At 39.1% G+C, this 21,143-nt stretch overlaps 1 protein-coding gene across 1 annotated transcript in view; it reads right to left on the reverse strand.

Moving 5' to 3' along the window:
• Positions 1–18,721, reverse strand: part of LOC119896771 (myomesin-3-like) — a 43,574-nt gene extending 24,853 nt beyond the window's left edge. Inside the window, 11 exon segments of the mRNA XM_038710184.1 lie at positions 1,528–1,649; positions 1,832–2,006; positions 3,395–3,578; positions 5,257–5,384; positions 7,315–7,368; positions 8,810–9,009; positions 10,574–10,715; positions 12,051–12,212; positions 12,303–12,443; positions 15,518–15,562; positions 18,654–18,721. Coding sequence (XP_038566112.1) covers positions 1,528–1,649; positions 1,832–2,006; positions 3,395–3,578; positions 5,257–5,384; positions 7,315–7,368; positions 8,810–9,009; positions 10,574–10,715; positions 12,051–12,212; positions 12,303–12,443; positions 15,518–15,562; positions 18,654–18,681 — 1,381 coding nt within the window. The 5' untranslated portion in view covers positions 18,682–18,721.
• Positions 18,722–21,143: the final 2,422 nt, after the last annotated feature.

The raw sequence follows: 21,143 nt of genomic DNA on the forward strand, positions 1-21,143 counted from the left end.
GAGAATATATTCTGGCAGTGAGCAGCAAGCAAAATGAGTCACGATTTCACTGCAGAGAGCACATTATCTGAGACTGCAATACGAGAAGCAAGAAGGGTCAGAATCTCCACACAGCTCTAAACCAAGCACAAAAAGAAAAGGCATTCATTTTTACAGTCAGTTATTGCCGAGAGTCATCTGGTGAAGGCTACATGAAAAAACATATGAAGACCGAAAGGTGGAAGGAGCACAAGCTCACTGGAATATGACACCAGTAGCACTAACAGTGTCGTGGTACAACACTGTAGGCTGTTTTTGCCCACACGTACTTTTCTTTGTACTACTTGAGCCAAACATACCTGAGTCAAACAATCACCTTCTGCAGAGAAGGTCATTGGCTGCAATCTTCCATCACTTCTGGACCTGTACGCCTCCAGGACTCTGAGGCGTGCAGGAAAGATTGCAGCTGACTCCTCCCACCCTGGACACAAACCGTTTCAGATTCTATCCTCTGGCAGGAGGCTGCGGACCATCAGAACCAAAACCTCTCGCCACAAAAGCAGCTTCTTCCCATCTGCAGCTAGCCTCATCAACAAGACCCGGGTCCCCCTTTTAAAATAATACAACTGTCTCTGCACATGTAAATATTATTTCATTTCATATTACGCACAAACCTGGCACACTGCACATATTTGTTCTTAATTGTTAATCTTTGTTGTTGTATATTTTTATATTGTCAATTTATGTATACAGTACTTTCTTCCGTTGCAACACGTCCTTTCTCTGCAAATAGTTGTATTATTTTTCTCTATTCTTTTATTATTCTTATATAACTTGCATTGTCTATTCCATATTTATATATTTCTACATATTTTATGTCAACTTTATGTTTGTCTACGTGTAGCACCTTATCACCAAAGCAAATTCCTTGTATGTGTAAAACACTACTTGGCAATAAAGCTCATTCTGATTCTGATTCTGATTCTGATGTTACTTGAAAAGCTGCACACATGTCGAGGACACAGTGTGACACAGGTTTTACTAATCTGCCTGCTAAAAGTACTTATAATACTATAAAACTTACACATTTTTAACTTTGAGGAGATACACACATTCTTTTTGTCAGAGAGGGAAAGGAAAAAACTACACATGAATAAATCTGGTTGGAAGATTCTTGTGAATATACTTTAAAATCCAGTCAAAACCGAAATAATTTTATCTCACAGGCCAAGAAAAGATGTGTTTTGGTTTAAATTGAACCTGCACTTACACAGAAAATATCTCAGATGCAAAGTATAACATTTATCCATCTGCATTCTTCACATAGTGTTGGGTAGCTCTAAGAATAACAAATACTTATAAAACCTTTAACAACAATGCAGCGATTAAAAGATTTAACATTTACTGTACTACAGTTAATACCACATGCTTTAAAATCAACTTCTGTGAGAACCATGAGCTGCTGAGTTAGTGAAAGCCTCAGAAAATATTAAAAAACCTGAAATTTTGTGTCCACTATTTTGGGACCTGGGTGGCAGGTGCACTTACAAATTGCTGATTTGACGAGGATGGGGTAAGACTCATTTGAGTAGTCGCTGTTTCCTGCTCGGCTTACAGACTTCACCCTGAACACATATTCCCCTCGGGTTTTAAGGCCATCCACTGTAAATCTAAGGAGGAGAGACAAAGCTCAGGCATCTGTAGCACAATGTAATGACTTGGCTGTATTCTGTTGAAATACATCTGTAACTATTGTTTATTTTTCAATCAGACTAACATTGTCACCAGCTATTGTATCTGCAACCAACCAGAAACATGACAAAAAACATGTTTTAATATCTGTCCCAATTACCTGGGTTTGGTAACAGGCTTGTTGTTGACAGTCTTCCAGTCTTGTTTGCCAGTCTCACTGTAGTACAGGTAGTAGCCCAGGATATTGTCTTTATCTTTGGGCTCCTGCCACTGGAGCAGCACTGAGGTGTCTGTGTCTCTGATGGCCATGACAGAGTGAGGTGGAGCTGGTGCACCTGATGAGAATCAGAAGAAAAGACATCAGGTAAAAACCTTTAGCTTAAATCATCAAATGGAAATTTACAACAAGATAGAATTCAATCAACACTCCCTTTGATTTTCAAACATTCACACAGAGCTTTAAAATATGAGGAAGTCTCATCACAGAAATTTTACCTGTGATTCACCTTACATTATGTCAGCGTTCAGACACATTTTATTTTATCACCCTACATTTATCTGACAACTGACAGGTACAAGCTACTTTGCAGATTTATCTTTTACATATATCATATGTTTATATGATCCACAAACAAAATATGATGCATTGTTATAGAAACACTACCCCTTCAGTATATAAAGTAGTTAAAAAGAGCTCCACCTAAACAGCAACAACATTAAAATGCTGAAACAAATAATTAATTATAATCTATATATAATAATGTAACACTCTAAAAGGGGCTATGCAGTATCATACAGTGCTTTTGCTTTTGATACTTCAAGCACATTCTAATAATATTACTTCTGTACCTTTTTAAAACAGGGATTTACTCATAAAGGAGTATTTTTACATTGTTGCTTCTTTCAAGCAAGTACAGGATCTGAGTTCTTCTTCCACTGCTGCTGCTGCTCAGGGAGTTGGGCATCAATTTTGTAGATTGTTACTATGTGGAGCTCTTATACTAAAATAAGCCTCATCTGAGTGACAGGCTGTGAAATATACACCAAACATACCATCGACCTATTCATTCATTCATATTGGTGGTTGACTGATATAGGTTTTTCAATAGCAGATGCCAATATTTAGAGAGCAGGGTGGCTGATGCCCGATATATAATGGCAATATCAAAACAAAGAAAGTCATGTATAATTCCATTATTACATTAGTACAATCTAATACAAACATGCTGTCGATTTCAGAATGTCACTGGTGTTTAAGGGAGAATGGGAGTAGTCAGAAGTGATGTCATTCAACTGCATCATTCTATACAGTAAAACAATATATTATAAATATATATAACGACAGCAAGTAATGGTTTTATATTAGATTTGCTGTCATTTAGGATGATATATCTGCCTCGTGAGTGCAGTTATCGGACAATGCATTTATCTTAAAATGCTACATATCACCCAGATCACTAATTCATATGACTACACCCATCACTATTGTTTTTATTCTTGAGGCATGACTGTACAAATTGTGATCCTAATGCAATGTGCAGCAACTCAAGCAGACAGATGATCTTACAAGATGGAACGCAACTTTACAACTTTATTGTAAACAAATTCCTCTATGTGTGCACTGCAGTGGGTACGATACGAAATGTAAAAAAAATAGAACTACAAAATACAATTCACCTTCACAATTAACAGAGTAATACATGGGTACAGTAGATTTTCTCACCTTGTGGCTTTCCCAACGAGATCAGTTCACTTGGCTCAGAGGGGTCACTGACACCATACTTATTGATGGAGCGCACTCTGAAGCAGTACTGCTTGTCCTTGACCAGGTCAAACACTGGAAACCTGGGAGAGTTTACCACCATGTCCAGACTGGCCAGTTCCCAGCTGCTCTTCCCTGCCAGGGACTGATCCATGAACAGCATTAGAAAATCACAAAGATAATTTCAAAAGCACTATTTATCTCAAGGACATGTTCATTATTCCTTCAAATACACTGGAGGATTCAATCTGCAAAAGAGTGAAGGACTGCCATGACTGCCAAATAAGCTTTAAAAAAGTCCCATGTATCATTCCAATTTTGCACAGTAACTTACTCTGTAGTTAACTGCCGATTATCTGGCAAACCACCACTTAACGCAGAGACAAGGGCAAAGAGGAATAAAGATTGGCAGTTTGGTATGATAGGCAGAGAGACTTTTATACAGCTATACACATGCAGGTAAATTATAGACAACCAGTGACTCATCTTGACACCTTTTCCTAAACTGATGATGCTGAATAGTTCTAACCTTCTCCATTTTGATAGTCTGCATTTACGTTTCTGTTCTTCTCCTCTGAGTTACTATTATTACCTTATGTAACTCCCTTTGAGGAGGAAAACCTAACAATAGAACGGGTCATGTCAAAGAGATCAGTGGTTATAAAGTGCTTGCTCAAGGGCAAAAGGGATATTTGAATGCTCCCTTCATTATATAAGCGGAAGTGAAGCAGCAGGCTTTAGTAATTTCAGATGCCTTTGACAGATTTGACAGTTTTATTACCCTGGTAACTTATAGAAGTCCAATAAAAATCTACTTCCTGTGGCAGTTTTCTGATTATTGGAGCTAGCTGTTGGGTGTCTGGGTTGGTATTGGAGATCCAAGGCCCTTTATTGTTTTAAAGAACAGGTCAGTCTCCACACTTATGATATGTTGGAAGAAAACTTTTGTTACTTGGGCATCTTTTTGAACTTTGAATCTTGTGTAAATCTACATTTAAGATGGATTTTCTCGTATATTCAGTTCCTTGAATGTATCATTGAAACACTGCTAAATAAGTTAAAACTAGAATTAACTTTTGTCAAAACCTTTTAGATCTCAGATCCAGGTAATACAGTAGTTAGAAAGTAAACAACTATTTCAAGCATGCAAGCAAGGAAATCAAACCCCCATTGCTGAAGCACATGTCATGAAAGAGCAACATCAAGGTCTGTTTGCTTTTAATGAGTCCACAAATTCCCACCTAAATTGACACCACAGAGGTAGAAGTGTGTGTGTGTGTGTGTGTTTCCTTATCCTGTCTCTTTGATTAGTGCTGTGGTCAGGAGCTTGCTGTAATTTGGCTCACGTTCTAGCATCGGAGCCAACAAGGGACTGGAGGAAATGATGATGCAAGAACAGTGATCTTTGTGTTCAGTGGATGCGTAGGTATTACTAATTAAAGTGGTTGTTTGGGTTTGAATATATTTATACTTGTATGGGTGTTTTTGTATGTGCGAGAGAGAATGCATGTGTCTGATGTTGTTAGTATAGTGAATACTTGTGAATATCTCTTTGTAGGTGTGTGTATGTGGGTGATGGCGTGTGTTTTCTTGTTCTCTATACTAATGAAGACCAAAAAAGGTCCACAGTGAGGCAGGAAGGCTTGCTAATTGTTTACTTAAAGGGCTACTATAGGGGCAATTTATTTTTCATATATATGAAAAAATAGTTATATAGATATATATAGATATATTAACCATATATATGTTAATAAATATTTATAATCCAGCATATATGGAGCACCATGTGTGTGTGTGTGTGTGTGCATGTGTAGGTGACTGACCCGCTCCACGTAGAAGGTTAGCGGCTCCCTGCCTCTTGGATCAGGTTCGGTCCAGCTCAGCACCACGTAGGTGTCGCTCACCTCGCAGGCATGGACATTTGTGGGAGGGAAAGGAGCTTTGACCTGACCTGCAGAGCAAAGAGAGTAGGAGGTAGAGGAGGAAGGAAAAAAAAGTTTGAACAAGGTCAGTGAGAATGAATGTGCAGACACTGCTTTTTTTATTCTCTTTTTGTTAATATTTGCATCAGGAAATGTCATGCTTTGTCTGGTGAATCTGAGTCAAACACACAGTTTGTTAGCTTTACCTTACTGCCCCCAGTTCCACCTCCATCCTTAATACATAAGAATCACAGATAACATATAGTCAAATAGCTTGAGTCAGCTCACTTTCAATGACACTCCAAGCGGCTGAAGGACGATGGAGTGTTCAGACTTTGTCCAAAGGCTTCGTTTTTGTGCCTGTCTGTCTCTCTGTAAGTCTTGTCTCTGTTTGTATTCCCTGAGGAGTTGCAGAGCTGCAGTGATGGATCAGAGAGGAACTCCAGTCCAGAGAGAGCACAATGAAATGGGATATGCTGATCTGGTAGGAGCAACAAGCCTGTGTGTGCTTAAATGTGTGTGTGTACAGTGCAGTCTGTAAGTGGTGAAACATTTTTCATTTTTGTAGCTCTGTACTCCAGCATTGGATCTGAAATGAAACTATATGAATGACTATGACTATGAGGTTGAAGTGCTGATGTTAAATTATGAGGGTGTTTGGTGTGTTCAGAAAGTAACTCCCCACAACTTACATTCCTGTTCAGGTTGGCATATTCTTTAACTTCAGATGGAGCCAGATTATGGCGACGTTTTAGGGCATTCATGATATTATTACATAAATTACAAAGCTGGGACAGAGGGGTAATATTCAGATAAAAAGTTGTAACTTTTTAGAGAAAAAAAGTGTGTTTTGTAAGTTTTTTCCATCATTAATAAAACAAATAGTCAGTGCAGACATAAGAGAAAGGGAGGAGCAGGGTGCTCACCTAGTAGAGCGTGACACCATGTACCACAGCTGAGTCCATACCGCAGCAACCCAGGTTTTATTTCAGCCCCTCTCTCTCACCCCCTTTCCTGTCTAAAACGACAAAATAAATTTCTGCTAAGATTTTTGCTAAGATAAGCTAATCGCCTCCTGGCTCTAGCTCCACACTCACAGCACGACATAAAAGTAGAATCCGTCTCCTCATGCAACTCTTGGCATGTCTGCTGATATTTGTGGGTCATAGATGTCAGAAAACAATTTGAAACCAAATTTCAAATAAAATGACATTATTTAAGTTTATTTTCATTTGTCCTATTAATTGTTTTTCTCTAAATATATTATTTATATTTTTCCCTTAATTGGGGGAATATTTTGGGGCCACAATTCTTTCAGTGTTCTCCTGATGTTCACATAAACACCTCAAATTAAAGCTGAAAGTTGGAACTCTAACTTCATAGTTATTTAATTTCAAATCTAATGAGCTAGAGTAGAGCTAAAACAACAACAAAACTGCCATTTTACTTACAGACCACACTGTATGTGTGTATGTGTAGACACTGCTGGTGTCGGCCTTTAAACAAACCTGAGCAGTAGCCTAGTCTATTAACAGCCACTACAAACTCATCTGTAAATATTTGACTCATTTCTACTTTTAATGTAATTAAATTAAATTAAGGCATTTAAAATGTCTGTGAGTTACACTGCCAAGATTATCAACCCTTTTCACACGCATTCACACGACCTTGGGCCATTATGTGCATTTACCACCACCACCAAGGACTATTCATTACATTCACTTCTGTAAATGGAACAAATGCTCATTGCTCCGCCATACAATTACTGCAGCTCGTTGTTCAATATAATATGAAGATGCATTAAGCCACAGGCCCGGGGCAACCTCCAGGCGAAGAAGTGGCACCCTGCGTGCCAGTAATACATTGATGCTGTTTGAAATCAGGCGTGAAAATGTTCAAATGGCATTGTTTCTTTATGACAAAATTGTACACTGTGACATAAAAACATGGCATTCTCACCTTCAACTTCATCTTTTGTAATGGTGATCATCCTTCCTCTGTCCACTTTGACCACTGAGAGAAAGGGGGAAGGCAGAGAGAGCAATAGGTTGGGGGCAGAGGGAATAAAGAAGGAAGTCATATCAGGGTAATGAAGTTATATGAGAGTCCATGATAACACTATTAGTGTTAATGTTAGAGGAGCAGCCACCGGTAAGAGAGCCAGAGACACACAGAGGTGAGAGAGAATGGCATGGAAAGATGGAGAGCAGGCTGGAGGCAAGTCAACCTTCCGTCTGTCCTTCATCTGTGTTTAATGATCCACAGCATTTGACCAGAGCTGTCCTCCCTCTAACACACACACTTACAGTTGCACACACACCCAATGATCTACGTTACAGCTCATTTGATCATTCTCTTTCGTCCACTGTATAAAGTATTTAATAAAACCTAAACGCCTTACAGTAATCTTTTAAGAAACAAAGTATTCCACTCTAGGATGCCATTAAGAAGCCGTCGCAGTAACAACTACACAACCTTCCGGCTTTTTTAAAAGGAGACCCAATTGACACACCTACATCTGTTTTCCCCAGTAGTGCTGATATATTTGTAGGCGTAACGTAGCAACTGCGACGGATGAGGGGAATTTACAGCAGGAATAAGTTGCTAACACATTGCTCAAACAAATTAAAGGAAAAACCTGAATAAAGTGATGATCATCTCTCAGGTAAAGTTTCGGAGACTTGTAGAATCAATGCTAAGGTGCACCGAAGCTGGTCTGGTAGCCTGTAGTGACCCAACAAATTACCCGTAACTCAGTTAATTTAGTACAGACCAAGGAATTAAATTATCCATTCATACATTTTAGTTCTGGTACAGTTCGTGTTAAAAGAGTACTCCAGATGGATTCATGATGGACAGTTTTCTTAATACTATATTACTAATGAAACAAAATATATTCAACAAATACATTATTATAGGTTAAGATAAGAGAAGATGTAGATAGTAATGATCAATCCAATCCAATAATATAACATACATTATTCTACTTTTAGTACTTTTACTTTTGGTATACTATGATGCACTGTGTGGTTGCCATACATGACTAATTTCATTCAGTCTATAATGAGGAACTGTTAACATACGCACAGTAGGACACAAGCTCAGCTCTGTTTTCCTGTACTCACATGCTGAAGCACATGTGTGTTACCATGGTTACCAGATGATATTACATTTATAGATTTCTTGAGAGTTCATGATTAGCATAGTGAATGGGGGGTTCGCTTTGAATTCCTTCAACATCTCTATCACAAATCCTGTGGTCAGTGTGTCTTTGTATTCACACTGCAAATGAACCCGAACCAAACACATGCAAGGTTTATTTGAACTGCACCAAACAAGTCATGCTGATTTTTCTTTGAGTTTGTCACCAATTTGTGTTTCTGTATCTGTAGTGACGTAACATTTCATAGCTTTTTATATGGCAATTCGACTGGCAGAGTATGCTACTTGTTACCCATGGTCCTGGTGTGTTCCAGGGGGTCTGTAGTGAGAACGGGCTCGGTAGCCTTAGAGGGGCGTCCTGCTCCAGCCCGGTTAACAGCACGAACTCTGAACTGGTACAGAGTTCCTTCCTTTAGCCCGAACACCGGGTAGTGGCACATTTTCTGAATATGCACATTGCAGCGCACCCACTCTCCCTGGCCGACATCATATCTGGAAATTTGAATAAAAGGTAAACAAACTTCAAGTGCAGTCTGCAGAGTGTAAGAATATCAAAAAAATATTTTAAAGCATTCAACCCGCACAAAAACACATCTTAGTCAGTAAATACCCCACCAAGACCAATAATTGTGACCAGAGGCCATCATGTGAAAATAGTGGGCCTCCAAACACAGTAGAAAATGGCTTTTTAAAGTAGAATTCAAACTCAGATTATACAACATCAATAGTAAACTGTTGCCACTGCTTCAAACAAAACAAAGACAGAAAAGCGTGTAGTTTTCTAACCATAAGGAGGTTGCTAGGGAACTGGGAGGTGTCTTTCATTTTCCTTTCCTCACCCAATAACCAAAAACAGGAGTTATTTCTTTTACCCTGAATAAATAAGGAATGCAAGAAAACAACACATACACAAATATGCAAAACATACTGGAGTACTTAATACTTGAGAACAAAACACACACACAATAATGCGCACACTAATGCACAAATGAACATGCGTTCTCTCTCTCTCTATACACACACACAGCAAACACACATATGTACACACATGTATCGGACGATCCTGATTGATTGGTGTTGGTGATAAGTGCAGGACCTGTTCTGCAGCGGGAGTCTTTGACTCTGCTGTTAACATAGTGTTGAGGGCTGATAATTACCATGTATATCATCCATCTCATGTGAACTCTGCCAGATGGATATAACACCACTACAGCCATCTTTATCTGCCCCAATCTAATTTCCTCATCAGCAGCACACAGATCAAGACGAGGTTCAGCAGTATAATCTTACTGTAAGTGTATTGTTGACTTGCAATACAGGAAATTGCTGTAAATACAGTCTAAAATAACCGTTTTTTAAAGATTAAATCAATGTGAGTTCACTGTGTGAGATCTAATTTTTGTGCTGAATTAAATGCAGTCCAAATACTTTTCATTACTACTCTCATTTTATCTAATTGACCTCTAAATATTTGTCTCTACTGAGGCTTAAATGCATTCTATGTATTCTAAATAAAAAAATCCCACATTTTAATCAATGTATAATGAATAGCAGATTTTACTGTTCAGGTTATTATTACGGCAGCCCACTTGTTCTATTCAAAAGTCAACTGATAAAATGAACTGACAAATAAATAACCCAATAATGAATCGATTAAAAGAACATTTTCCATTAATAATTTAAATTCTTTTAACAAAGCAGATTTTGACAGACAATTAATCGGCACCTGTTTTGACAATCGACTCATTGTTTTAGTCATCTTTCAAGCAAAAATACCAAACAATCTCTGGTTCCAGCTTTTCACTTTGGGGATTCATAACTGGATAACTAACTGGATAATAAGACTTAATTGCCAGAGAAGTCTTTAATTTCAAATACTCAATAACAGTTACTAAATAGACCTTGTAGTGAGATTGTTACTGTTTCTAAGCCCATGAGTGAATTTTCAATCTCATTGTCATTTTGTTTCCCTTCATTCATTTGATTTAAATACAAATAAATATTGGAATGGCTGAAAAAATTGGAGATGTTTGTGGTGATTCAGGGCAATCCTCACCTTTCCACGTAATAACCCTCAACAGGGGAGGCTCCATCAGCACTGGGTGGCTGCCAGGTAAGGAAGACATAGTCCTTGTTGACGTCAGATACCTGGACGGCCAGAGGAGAGGCGGGGCCTCCCAGCAATGCAGCTGATGCATCTGCAGCATGAAGAGTGAAAAGTGATGGCTAAGGCTGGATGAAGTAACAGATTAGCACTCAACATATACTATGCAATCACAACCAGTGGATGTGATGAGACAGAGAGAATCGAGAAAAAGAAACGAGGAAATTATGCTGAGCTGATTGAAGTGATCGAATCAAGGATCTTTTCTTTTCTGTTTGATAATTTGCATCTGCACCCGCCTTTCGCTCCTTCTCTCTCGTTTGTGTTTCCTCTCCTGTACCGCCAATTTGTAATGCAAATATGATGGCTGAATGAAGGAGAAAACCCACATGCAGGGAAGTTCACTGATTCACTAATTAGTACCTCCAGTTCTGGCAAAGATCAGGCTCCTTAATAAGAGAGAGAGAAACCTGAGCCAAGATGTTAAGAGAGCTGTGCAGGAAGGTTTATTTTGCATTAAAGTGTTTGGACTAGTACATGTTCATTTTTGGAGTATGTGCACACTGAGTTCATGAATGATGCAGTGCACATTGTACTGTGACTGTGGCAGTTAAGGTGCAATACATGCATGAGTACGCGCTGGTAGTATACTGAAACACATAGACGGGCCAAGCCTTCTTGCAGAGCTGCCAGACACATTTAAAAATGTTTTAAGAGTCAAGTCGGAGTTGTTCTCTGGTTTATTTGCATGCTTCGAACAATGTACGGGAGAAAATAGCAGTAGTTTCATTGAACAAAGTTAAGAAGCCGTCTACTGTAGAACAGTTTGATTGATGGTGCAATTTCCCTGTATGAATCAGAGTAGTTTGCTGACAGGAAATGAAAGTAGAATCAATATCTGGTGAATGCAAATAGTGTTTTGAGTGAAGGTTTCGGTCAAAACTCCATTATCCAGCTTGGGATAACAAATGACGATTCCATCCCCAAAACCACTATTTTTATATGCAAGGCTCCCAAGGTCACTCCTAAGCATTTGTCAGCTTTTGCATAACACTAAATGGATAATTTTGGAATAAAGCATACCACTTGCAGGCTGTTTAGAGACACTATTCAATATGTGAGTGGTTTCTGGTGTGATCTGGTGTGACAACCCTAACATGCCTGCCATAGTGCCAGAGAGCCGGTGTATGTATATGTATATAAAAATACCCTAAAACCAATAGGGAGACATTTTGGGAGATAAGATTATCTGCCAAGCTCACGGTCCAGAAAAAACAGTTTTTTGTATGGATTAAACAAAATAGATATAGTAGTTTACAATGATGTTAATAATTGAACTTTAGAGGTGCTGGTAGGTGCAACATGATAGGTAATGGACCAACGATAGGTGCCATATTTACATCAAAACCATTTTCATGCTGGTCCTCACCTTTGACATAAACAAAAGCACTGTGTTCCTGGATTTCATCCCATGTCCTTAGTCGGGCAGTGTAAACTCCTTCATGCTCCTTGTGTGCAGCCCTTAAAGTGATGGAGGCATTGTTGTCAACTGTCTTAATGTCCACAGTGCTCGACTGACACAGCTGGATGCCTAGAGAATGAAAAAATTAAATGACAAACTTATTGCACAAATCTAAATTGTCAAACATTTGGCTCATATAAATCATCTATAATACTTAACCATCTCTGAACCAGCTGACTTCCTGCTGGAAAGGCAGCAGAGCTGAGGCGAAAGTGCATTGCAGGGTGAGGCTGTTACCCTCTTTCACCCACGTAGGGGGGAAGGTGTTATCAAACTTGGCTTCTTGCTCAAGCTTCAGGGCTAGGGTAGAGAGGGTTGAGAAAAGACGAGGATGAGGACAAAGTTGGGGGGGACATAGTAAGAGTAAAGTATTAGGACAGGAATAGATAAAGGGGAATGAAGGGAGATGGTGTAGAAGTAAAGACAAGAGGAGGAAAACTGGCAAATTAATCAATAAGACTGAAGAAAAGTAAAAAGAAGGATTAAAAAAGAAAAATTATAAGAAGAGTACTTTTCATCAATATACACTCATTCACTTTCCTCACTGGTGCTGAAAAAGAAGGTCCACTCCAGACGCAGCGTTACTGCAGCAAAAATTTTTTTTAAAATAAATCCAGATGAAATAATTTTGGGTGAATGTGTGCACTATAAAATTGCTACTCCTTTAGACTGCTACAAAGGAAAGAGGCATGGCAGGTAAAGAGGAGAGGAATCAGGAAGCAGTGGCGGGTAGGTAAAAGTATGTTGATTCCTGACTATAAGAAATGAGAGCTCATTCCTTCATATCCCCACATCTGTCACCAAACCTCGTCATAAAAGATCTTATGTTTCTATTCCATCGAGTACATTTGCGCTATGTCTTCAGGTTTTCGTTATTCCTTGCAAGCTAGCAGTAACAAACTTCCTTCCTCAGTTTCTCTCATTAATGGCAGGGAGTAAAACTGAACAAAGCAACCCAGAGGGTCTTAAATAACTAAAAAGACCATCCTATGCAGACTTGCACAGCCTTAAAGACAAGGACCCTCTGCCTCATTCAAGAGCACACAGAGACAAAGGACAGTCAGGACATACGCACCCTGGAGGAAGGGCGCAGACAGCAGGAAAGCTGAAGATGTGACTTTTTCTTTTTTAAGTGAACAATTCCTGACAAGTTATTCCTTCACCATTCTCTCGCTTGTCAAAGCACTGAAGCAATACAGTCTGGAAGTGAGAGATATGTGTGCCACGAGGTCTTGTCAGATCCCATTCTCAGGGATGAATCTGAGGCTGTGACATGTTTCTTATAATGATCTTGTTCTGCTTAGCAGTCCAGGCATTCACAGGAATGTACGTAGCTTTTTCAAAACACACTGCTTGGATCTTTGTTTCCTATCATTCAAACGTAAAATCCCTGGTTTCCTGAGAGCAATGATGATTAAGATAAACTCACCAGTGTTGCAGTGCTGTTTTTTTATTACGAGTGATTCATGGTAGAAAATATGATCTGCTTCATATGAGATAATCAAGTATCAGTTGAAAAATGTCAGGATGTAATTCTTTAGCACATCCTCGCAGGCCCCAAGCATTACATGCTGATAAAGCTTTATTCAGAATGATTGCCATTTAATTTCTGAGTGTGTGGGGAATGCTTGTTTGTATTGCACCTACGGAAGCACTGGTGTATTTGCAAGATAGTTAAAGTCATAAAGCATTTCTGCATAAGGAGTGATGATCTCAGAGACGCATTATTACACCAGTGCTTCTGTAGGTGTATATATATATATATATATATATACACACACACACATTTATTCATTTAGCTGACGCTTTTATCCAAAGCTTACAATTGCTATACATGTGAGAGGTCACACGCCTCTGGAGCACTATATCCTGACAGAAGTACATGAGACAGATAATCTATGAAAGAAATCAGGTTCCTCTGACTCTTCCAAGTGCTCCTAATGTTATCCACCATACCTGAGTGAGTCAAGCACACTTTTCCCCCCTCACGCTCTCACTCAGTCAAGCTCAATATCTACAGCGTGCGGCTTCAGAAGTTTTGCAAACACCATGTCTGAGAAACAACCACCAGCAATGAAAGAACTGCCCATCCCTCCTTTGCCAACAACAGCTTATAGTACAAACAAGACTGCCCACAGAACTGACTGTAGCAGAGTGAGACTCGGAAGGTTATGTTTTTTGTTGCCAACTGCTGCTTTAAGGCCAAATCTAAAGGAAAATTGCATTTTTCTCTTGGGTCTGTTTAATTTAATAGCTTTGCCCAAAAATACAGTACTTCCTTTTAGGGTGATTTACTCATCAATGTCACTGCTGACATATGGTGACATTAATGTGACACTGCAAGGCAAAGACGTCCAATAGGGCAAGCTAAGTAGTCAAAGAAGCAGGACTTGCATAAATCTCACAGGTGTGATGTGTGACATGGTGAGGGTGAGAACGTAATCACAAGAAATCTCATTCTCAGCAAGTCCTACATAGTAAACAATAGATTATGTAATTTCTTTCCAAACAACCCATATTAGTGTTTGCCTCGTAGGACAACATCATTTAACGCCTTCCAAATGGATATGACATTTACAAAAATTAGTCATATGCCTGTTTTCTGATCTGCCACTGCTATAGTTACAGTTAGGTTAAATGTAGGCACTTAACACTTTGCTTAAGAATAGGGAACGATTGTGGTCACAGTTAAAAGAAGAACTACTACTATTGTGGTCATGATCAAAAGAAATGAATGTCGACTGTTAGAAGGAAATGGCTTATAGTGGTGTCCCTTGTCAAAGTTACATTGCTGACCCAGGCCAACTTAAACAGGTTATTTTAGGCCAATCCTGTGTTTTCCTGGTAACGACAGTCTCCCCATTTAAGGGAAACTATGAATAGCTAGGCTGATCAGATGCTGAGCCTATATGCAAGCACAGGCTGTAAATGTCATGATCCCCACACATGGTGGAGGCTAATCTAGGCCAAAGATGCTCCACAGCTTGGAGCAAAACGAAATAAATCCCCTACTGTCCCTGAAATGAAATATACATGACTGCCGTTTCTGCTCCATTGGAAGCAAGTCTTTCTATCCCTACAGCAAGCTTCCTGCTCACAGTCTTACTTACACCACCCATACATACATGGACACGGACACCCACACAGAAACATAAACTCCCATGACAAACAAACACAGACAACACGCTCCTCTCTTTCAATCCATCCATATCTTTATGAGGTGCAGCATGCACAGCAAAGCAGAGCAGAGTGTTGTGTCACAGTCTTCAAAGCTACGCAGCCCTCCCTCGTTCACCGGTGGAGGGAAGAACTTCAAAGGGTGACAGAGAAAATGAAAGGGGACACTTTTCATTAGGCCCTGGCGAGAAACTTACCGGGGGTCTGCAAGCTCTCTGAACCAGCCACGGCACCTTGATATGCTGAATCGCAGAGTGGCAGAGCGTGGAGCAGGACAGATTGGAGAAAGGCATGGAGGTTCAGAGATGGAGACAGGAACAGAGAAAGAGATTGTGAAAATTAAGCAGTATGAGATAGAGAGAAACAGCAGACAAATCAAACCTGTCAGTGCCACATTTATGCAAGTCACATCTAATATTCCCTTTAACCTATTTTTAACAACCGAAGAAAGCCTGTAAAATATAGATGGCAAGGAGAAGCCTTGAAGTGTCTCATTAAAGCCCCGAACCATCTAATTGATCTTCAACGTAAAGGAGCTTTACCGTCAAGCACTGAGCCCTTTCACTAAAGGGTAGGACATTTCAAAGGGGCAAAGAAAAAAAACATTATTATTGTGAATGTTTCCATGACAGTGCTGTGAGGCCATGAAGCTCACTGTAGATGTTTGACTATTAGTCACCACTACACCCACTCTTCTCATTATAATTCATTATGCATGAGTGCTGCAATGAGATCTGTTTTTCTGATCATTTCAGTCTGGTGTTGATTCTCATGCAAATCTCAAATTTATAGAAACGGATAATGGGGATACAAAACTACCCTGTACAAATAACATCCAAACTAAAAATCATTGCAAGAATAGGGATGGAGGATGGATATGGATATTTGGTCCAATTTAGCCATGCCAGTGTCAGCACCCTGGGGCGTGAATGAATGTCTATGCCCATGCAAAATAAAGGAAAAAGATGTAAATGCTCATTTTATAGTGTGACCAATATTGGATTTCTGAAGCCAACACCAATGTTGCTATAAATCTGATGTAATATATCAACTGATATTGACATTTAAAAGTTAACCATAAAATTCAACACTGGGATCCCATAAATTTGACTACTGTGACTAAGATATGTAAAGAGCAGGACATTCTATGATTTCAGCTAGGTGTTTACACTTTTTAGAAAGATAAAACCTAAACTGTAAAAAGCTGACAGTGTGAAACAGATGAACCCCCTATTTGTGACCTAAGCACTCCATACACTAGAATCTGTAAGTAACATACATAACATAACTCAACACTTTTCAAGGTGGTTCATGTTCAACCAACCAGTTAACAATTTAAATAGTTTTAGTAAATAGTCTGGTCGATTTATTGTTATAATTCTGAGATTAGGGCTTGTGATTTTTGGTAATTCAATGGGAGCCTAATTGAAATGCAGAAAATGCAAAATCATTCCAAGATAGGGGGCGGGGCTTCGGTTAAATTGATACCAGCGCGATTTCACTTGAGGGATAATTATAGATAGTTGGATAGCTAACATCAAACATGTGTGTGTGACTCGGAGTTTATGCTAGCAGTAGGGAGGCAAGATGTTGAAGCACTTTCGGAAACAATTCAACCCGAGGGGAGCGCCACAAGTGAGGAAAATCAGTGGAGTTGCTGCCCACCGAAGCTAACACCTCAGCGGCTAACGAAGAACCGTTTAACGTTACACGTTTCCACAGCCCGACGGTGCCACCAGTTTAGGCCTTCGTTTTATTTACAGCGTCTCCCACATGTTTATACAAAAGTACAAAGCGCTCACATGTGAGGGTTTAAAGACAACTGCTGATTGGAATATAATGTCAAGAAGATCTGCTGCATACTGTCTGTAGGGTTTTGACAAACATTTTCACTGGACATCCAGGAGCCACGCTTCACAGATGGTTCGCTGCTGACTTTTGAGAGAGCCCTTCCTTACCTGCGAGAGATGTCTGACGAATATCAATTATTAATTGATATTGTTAATTAACAATTGTTAATTCAACTCCAACACTAGCTGACTGCAACTAATGGTGAGTAAGCTCGCTGCTTTCTTTATTTAAACTGTGGCGGTTGCTTGTAACTCTGCACGCAACTACATATCTCTGCTTATGGATTTTTGTCAACACTGTTGCAGTCAGTGATGTTGAATTGTGGATGGTAGTGAGTAGGGTGCACACATAGGGCGTGTGTTTTGCTCTCTGTGTTGTGTTGCTACTGGGCCTGTGTGTTTTCAGTAATTTGGTCTCTGGTTTGGTCAGTGCTTTTGATCGCCTTGCTGTTTGGTTGTTCTTTCAAGTTCATGTCAACAGTCTTTAAGTTTGTCTGTAAACCTTGTTGGTGCTTCATTTTTTAAATGCTTTTTATCCTTTCACTGAGATTTCACGGACTTCTCTCTTTAATCTTTTATGTAATGCAATGTTAAGACTGCAATGATGTACAAACAACAATACAACTAGACCTATTTATTTCTCTGACAGCTTTTAAGAACAATATCATGGGCATTTCCAAAGACACATGCGTGTGCATCCTTCACAAGCAACATTATTGCCTTGACTCTGAATGTCTGTCTTGCCTTATACCTACTCGCCTCTTGCCAGGCCATCATTGGAACTAACTACTTGTTCTTAAGTGTCCTTCCTGGTTAAATGAAGGTTTAATAATGTGCAAAACAAAATTCAATACGAAATGAAATGTCAATAGAGCCTTTTCAAAATATATTTGTTGCATTCAGGACATTTTGCTTTATGCTTTAAATATCAGTATACATCACTAAATTGGAATTTCCTTATTGTATTACTCTACAATATCTAATGATGATTGATATGAGAAGTAACACTTTCCACTTAAATGCAAGTTATGCGATTCAGGTTCTTGTAACCATAAAAGATGACAGAATAAATAAATGTGTACAAAGTGAGTAAGCTTTGTTGTCTCTTTATGCTTGAACCTTTATCAAGCCTAAACAACAAATCCACTGGGGGGCAGTGTCATCAATATATAAAGTTTTTGAGCTGTGGGGAGTTGAAATGGTACATGTTAAATGCAGTTGTTGATGCTCACCCCTACATGTTTTTAAGGAGATGAAATGTTTCAAATGATTGAAATTCTGCACCAATATGCTCTTTGGACAGGTTATATGGCCTTTAATCATGTGGCTTCTCAGATGATTTCTTTTACTGATCTCACTGTCCCATTACCAGTTTGGAGCCTGAGACTGAACTCTGGTATTTCAGTCAGTGTAACCCATCTTTGTATTAGTCCTAATGGTTTTCCTGCAAGGTGGAGCTGATATGAAACAGGACGCCACTCACAGTTCACCACAAGTGTTCCAAAGGTCATAGCTTCACCCAGAGGACTTGTGGCTACCACTTTATATTCTCCAGCATCATCAGGAGAGCACCTAAGGATAGAGAGGTGCATGTATCTGTAAAAATTGGAAGTGGTTGAAGATGGCGCTTAAAAAAATGTGTCTCTAGTGTTACATATCTGTTCTTTTATTGCACTAGCAGACCTTTCAACATAATTGACTCTTACAAAATAACACCAGCATTTATTTCTCAGTTTAACACATTTTATCTCATAACTTCTCCATTATCTAACCTCACCCACATGTTTTGTAAATGTTTAATTTTATTCCCAGTCAATCCGTTGCAAGGTCGTGCTATTCACACATGCCCCATCTTACACACCCTGTGTCATGTTCATACAGTTTACATGTTCAGAGATTTTGAGCTTTAATTAGGGATTTGAGTGAGTGACCTACCTTCTAATCTCCAGTGAGTTAAGACCAAATTTTGTTCAAGACAGTAATTCCATGGTTGGGCAGACATCCTCAGTGGCAGACCATCCTTGTACCTGAGGCAGGAAGTTAGAAATATATCTGAGTCTGTTCAAAGTAATGCACGTCTTTCACTAATCAAATGTTAGTTTTTGCTGAATCTATAACAGCCAGAGGGGGGCTTTGATCTCTCATTCTGTCTTGTGCTGGGCAGTGGGCACTGTTGAGGGCAGCCTTTTGCAGCCCAATTGGCTCAATGAGTCCCATATGGGATGCTGAAACCCATGAGCCTCCGGTTATCTGGATCTCAGCTTAGGTTCATGAATACTGAGCACACATGGTCTATTCATCAGCTAGTCTCTAAGCAGCTCAAGTATCAAGGTCGACAGTTTGGCGTGTTGCCTGAATTAACACAGGTAATTTCATATTAATACAGAGGGTGATATTCAACTCAGGGTTCAGAACTGTAGGATCATGACTCTTGTTTTTTTGCAAGCGACTCATGGGCTTTTAATCTGTCTTATATTCAATCATTTGCATACGCGGGTTTATAACCTAACCTACCTCCTTATCTCTCACACTCTATACTTGTAATGATCGCATGACATACATTGTAGATGAGTCATGAATAAAGCATACAGTGTAGGGCTGCAACTAATGGTTTATTAAAGGTCAGAGTACGGTCCACAGCCAAAAGTTGTATCTTCCAATTGTTTGTTGTATTCGACGGTCCAAAAAAACAAATAATATTTTGCAGTGATATAAGTAGCAGTGAAAAAGCAGCAAAGATAATCAAGACCTGATAAATGGCTTAAATGGTATTTATTGAATTCGTTGTCAATTAGAAATTTGATTTACTGATCAACGAATCAGCTGATAGTGTCAGCTCTGATACAGTGTTTAAGTAACATAATTTAGGAGTGCACATCATTATAGACCTTGTCGTTCCTTGAAAGTCATGACTTTGAGTCATGTTTCTTTTTCTTCTCTAACCCACTCCAACCAACCGAGAAACTAAATTACAATGACACCAGTTTGCGCTATGACCCAAGCAATAGAATTTAATAGAAACGTCTGAAAAATTACGGGCCAACGGAGGCCAAGAGAATTGAGTGCAGCACAGACAGAAGTTCTTCTTACCATGTGACCTTTGGGGGTGGACAACCCTGGATGGTGCAGGAGAGTTTGACCGTCATGCCCTCCCAGACAGTATGAGCCCTCAGAGGGATAGGAAAGTCTGGAGCCCTCTGGCTCAGACGCTCTAGGTACTTCATGTGGGCAGATGCCTTTTTCTGCCTGGAGAACAAATAGATTCAGGAAAGGCAAAGTGTTTAAACAATTTAATAAATTGATTTTGCAGATAAGATGACATGTATTATGTGCTGATAAATACATTCTGTATCTCTTAAAGTACACTTTATTTGTTTTCTACAGCGAGTGTAGAACTGTTTCTCAACTCATTAAAACAGAATAAGAGAAACAAACTAAGGAAACAAAAAATAAACTGTTGGCTGTAGCATACTTGTGGTGCCTTATCCCCTCTCAACTTAATTAACTCTCTTCATTCTTTGAATTTAGGTTCTGGAGGAGACTTACAAAACAACACCAGCATTTATAAACTGCAAATAGTTTGGATAATATGATTGTGGTTATGTACAGGAGAAACATTGCAGTAAAGAAGAAGTGAAAATACATATATTGCACCAACCACTAAAAAACAGATATTTTTTCATGGGGCTGTCTTAACATCCACTCTGCAGCCAATCTCTAAGAAATTGTAGACAAGTCTTCATCACATTTTTACGAATAACTTGTTGAAAATTTTAATTGTTAATACTAGATATTTAAATGCAGTGTAGAGGTAAACACTTGAGGTTAGTTTGTGATGAAGTCCATGATATATATTTAAATCAGTGGTAATCATCAGCTATATATCACTGAAACGTAAGATTCTGTAAGTTTTCATCCCAATAAATCATCTCACGCTGCTGTAAAACCTGCTAACTCTCAAACCTTGATGTTG

Source organism: Micropterus salmoides, unplaced genomic scaffold (assembly GCF_014851395.1).
Source record: "Micropterus salmoides isolate LMB-PRFRI ecotype aquatic unplaced genomic scaffold, ASM1485139v1 Ms_hic_scaffold_1030, whole genome shotgun sequence".
Taxonomy (NCBI): domain Eukaryota; kingdom Metazoa; phylum Chordata; class Actinopteri; order Centrarchiformes; family Centrarchidae; genus Micropterus; species Micropterus salmoides.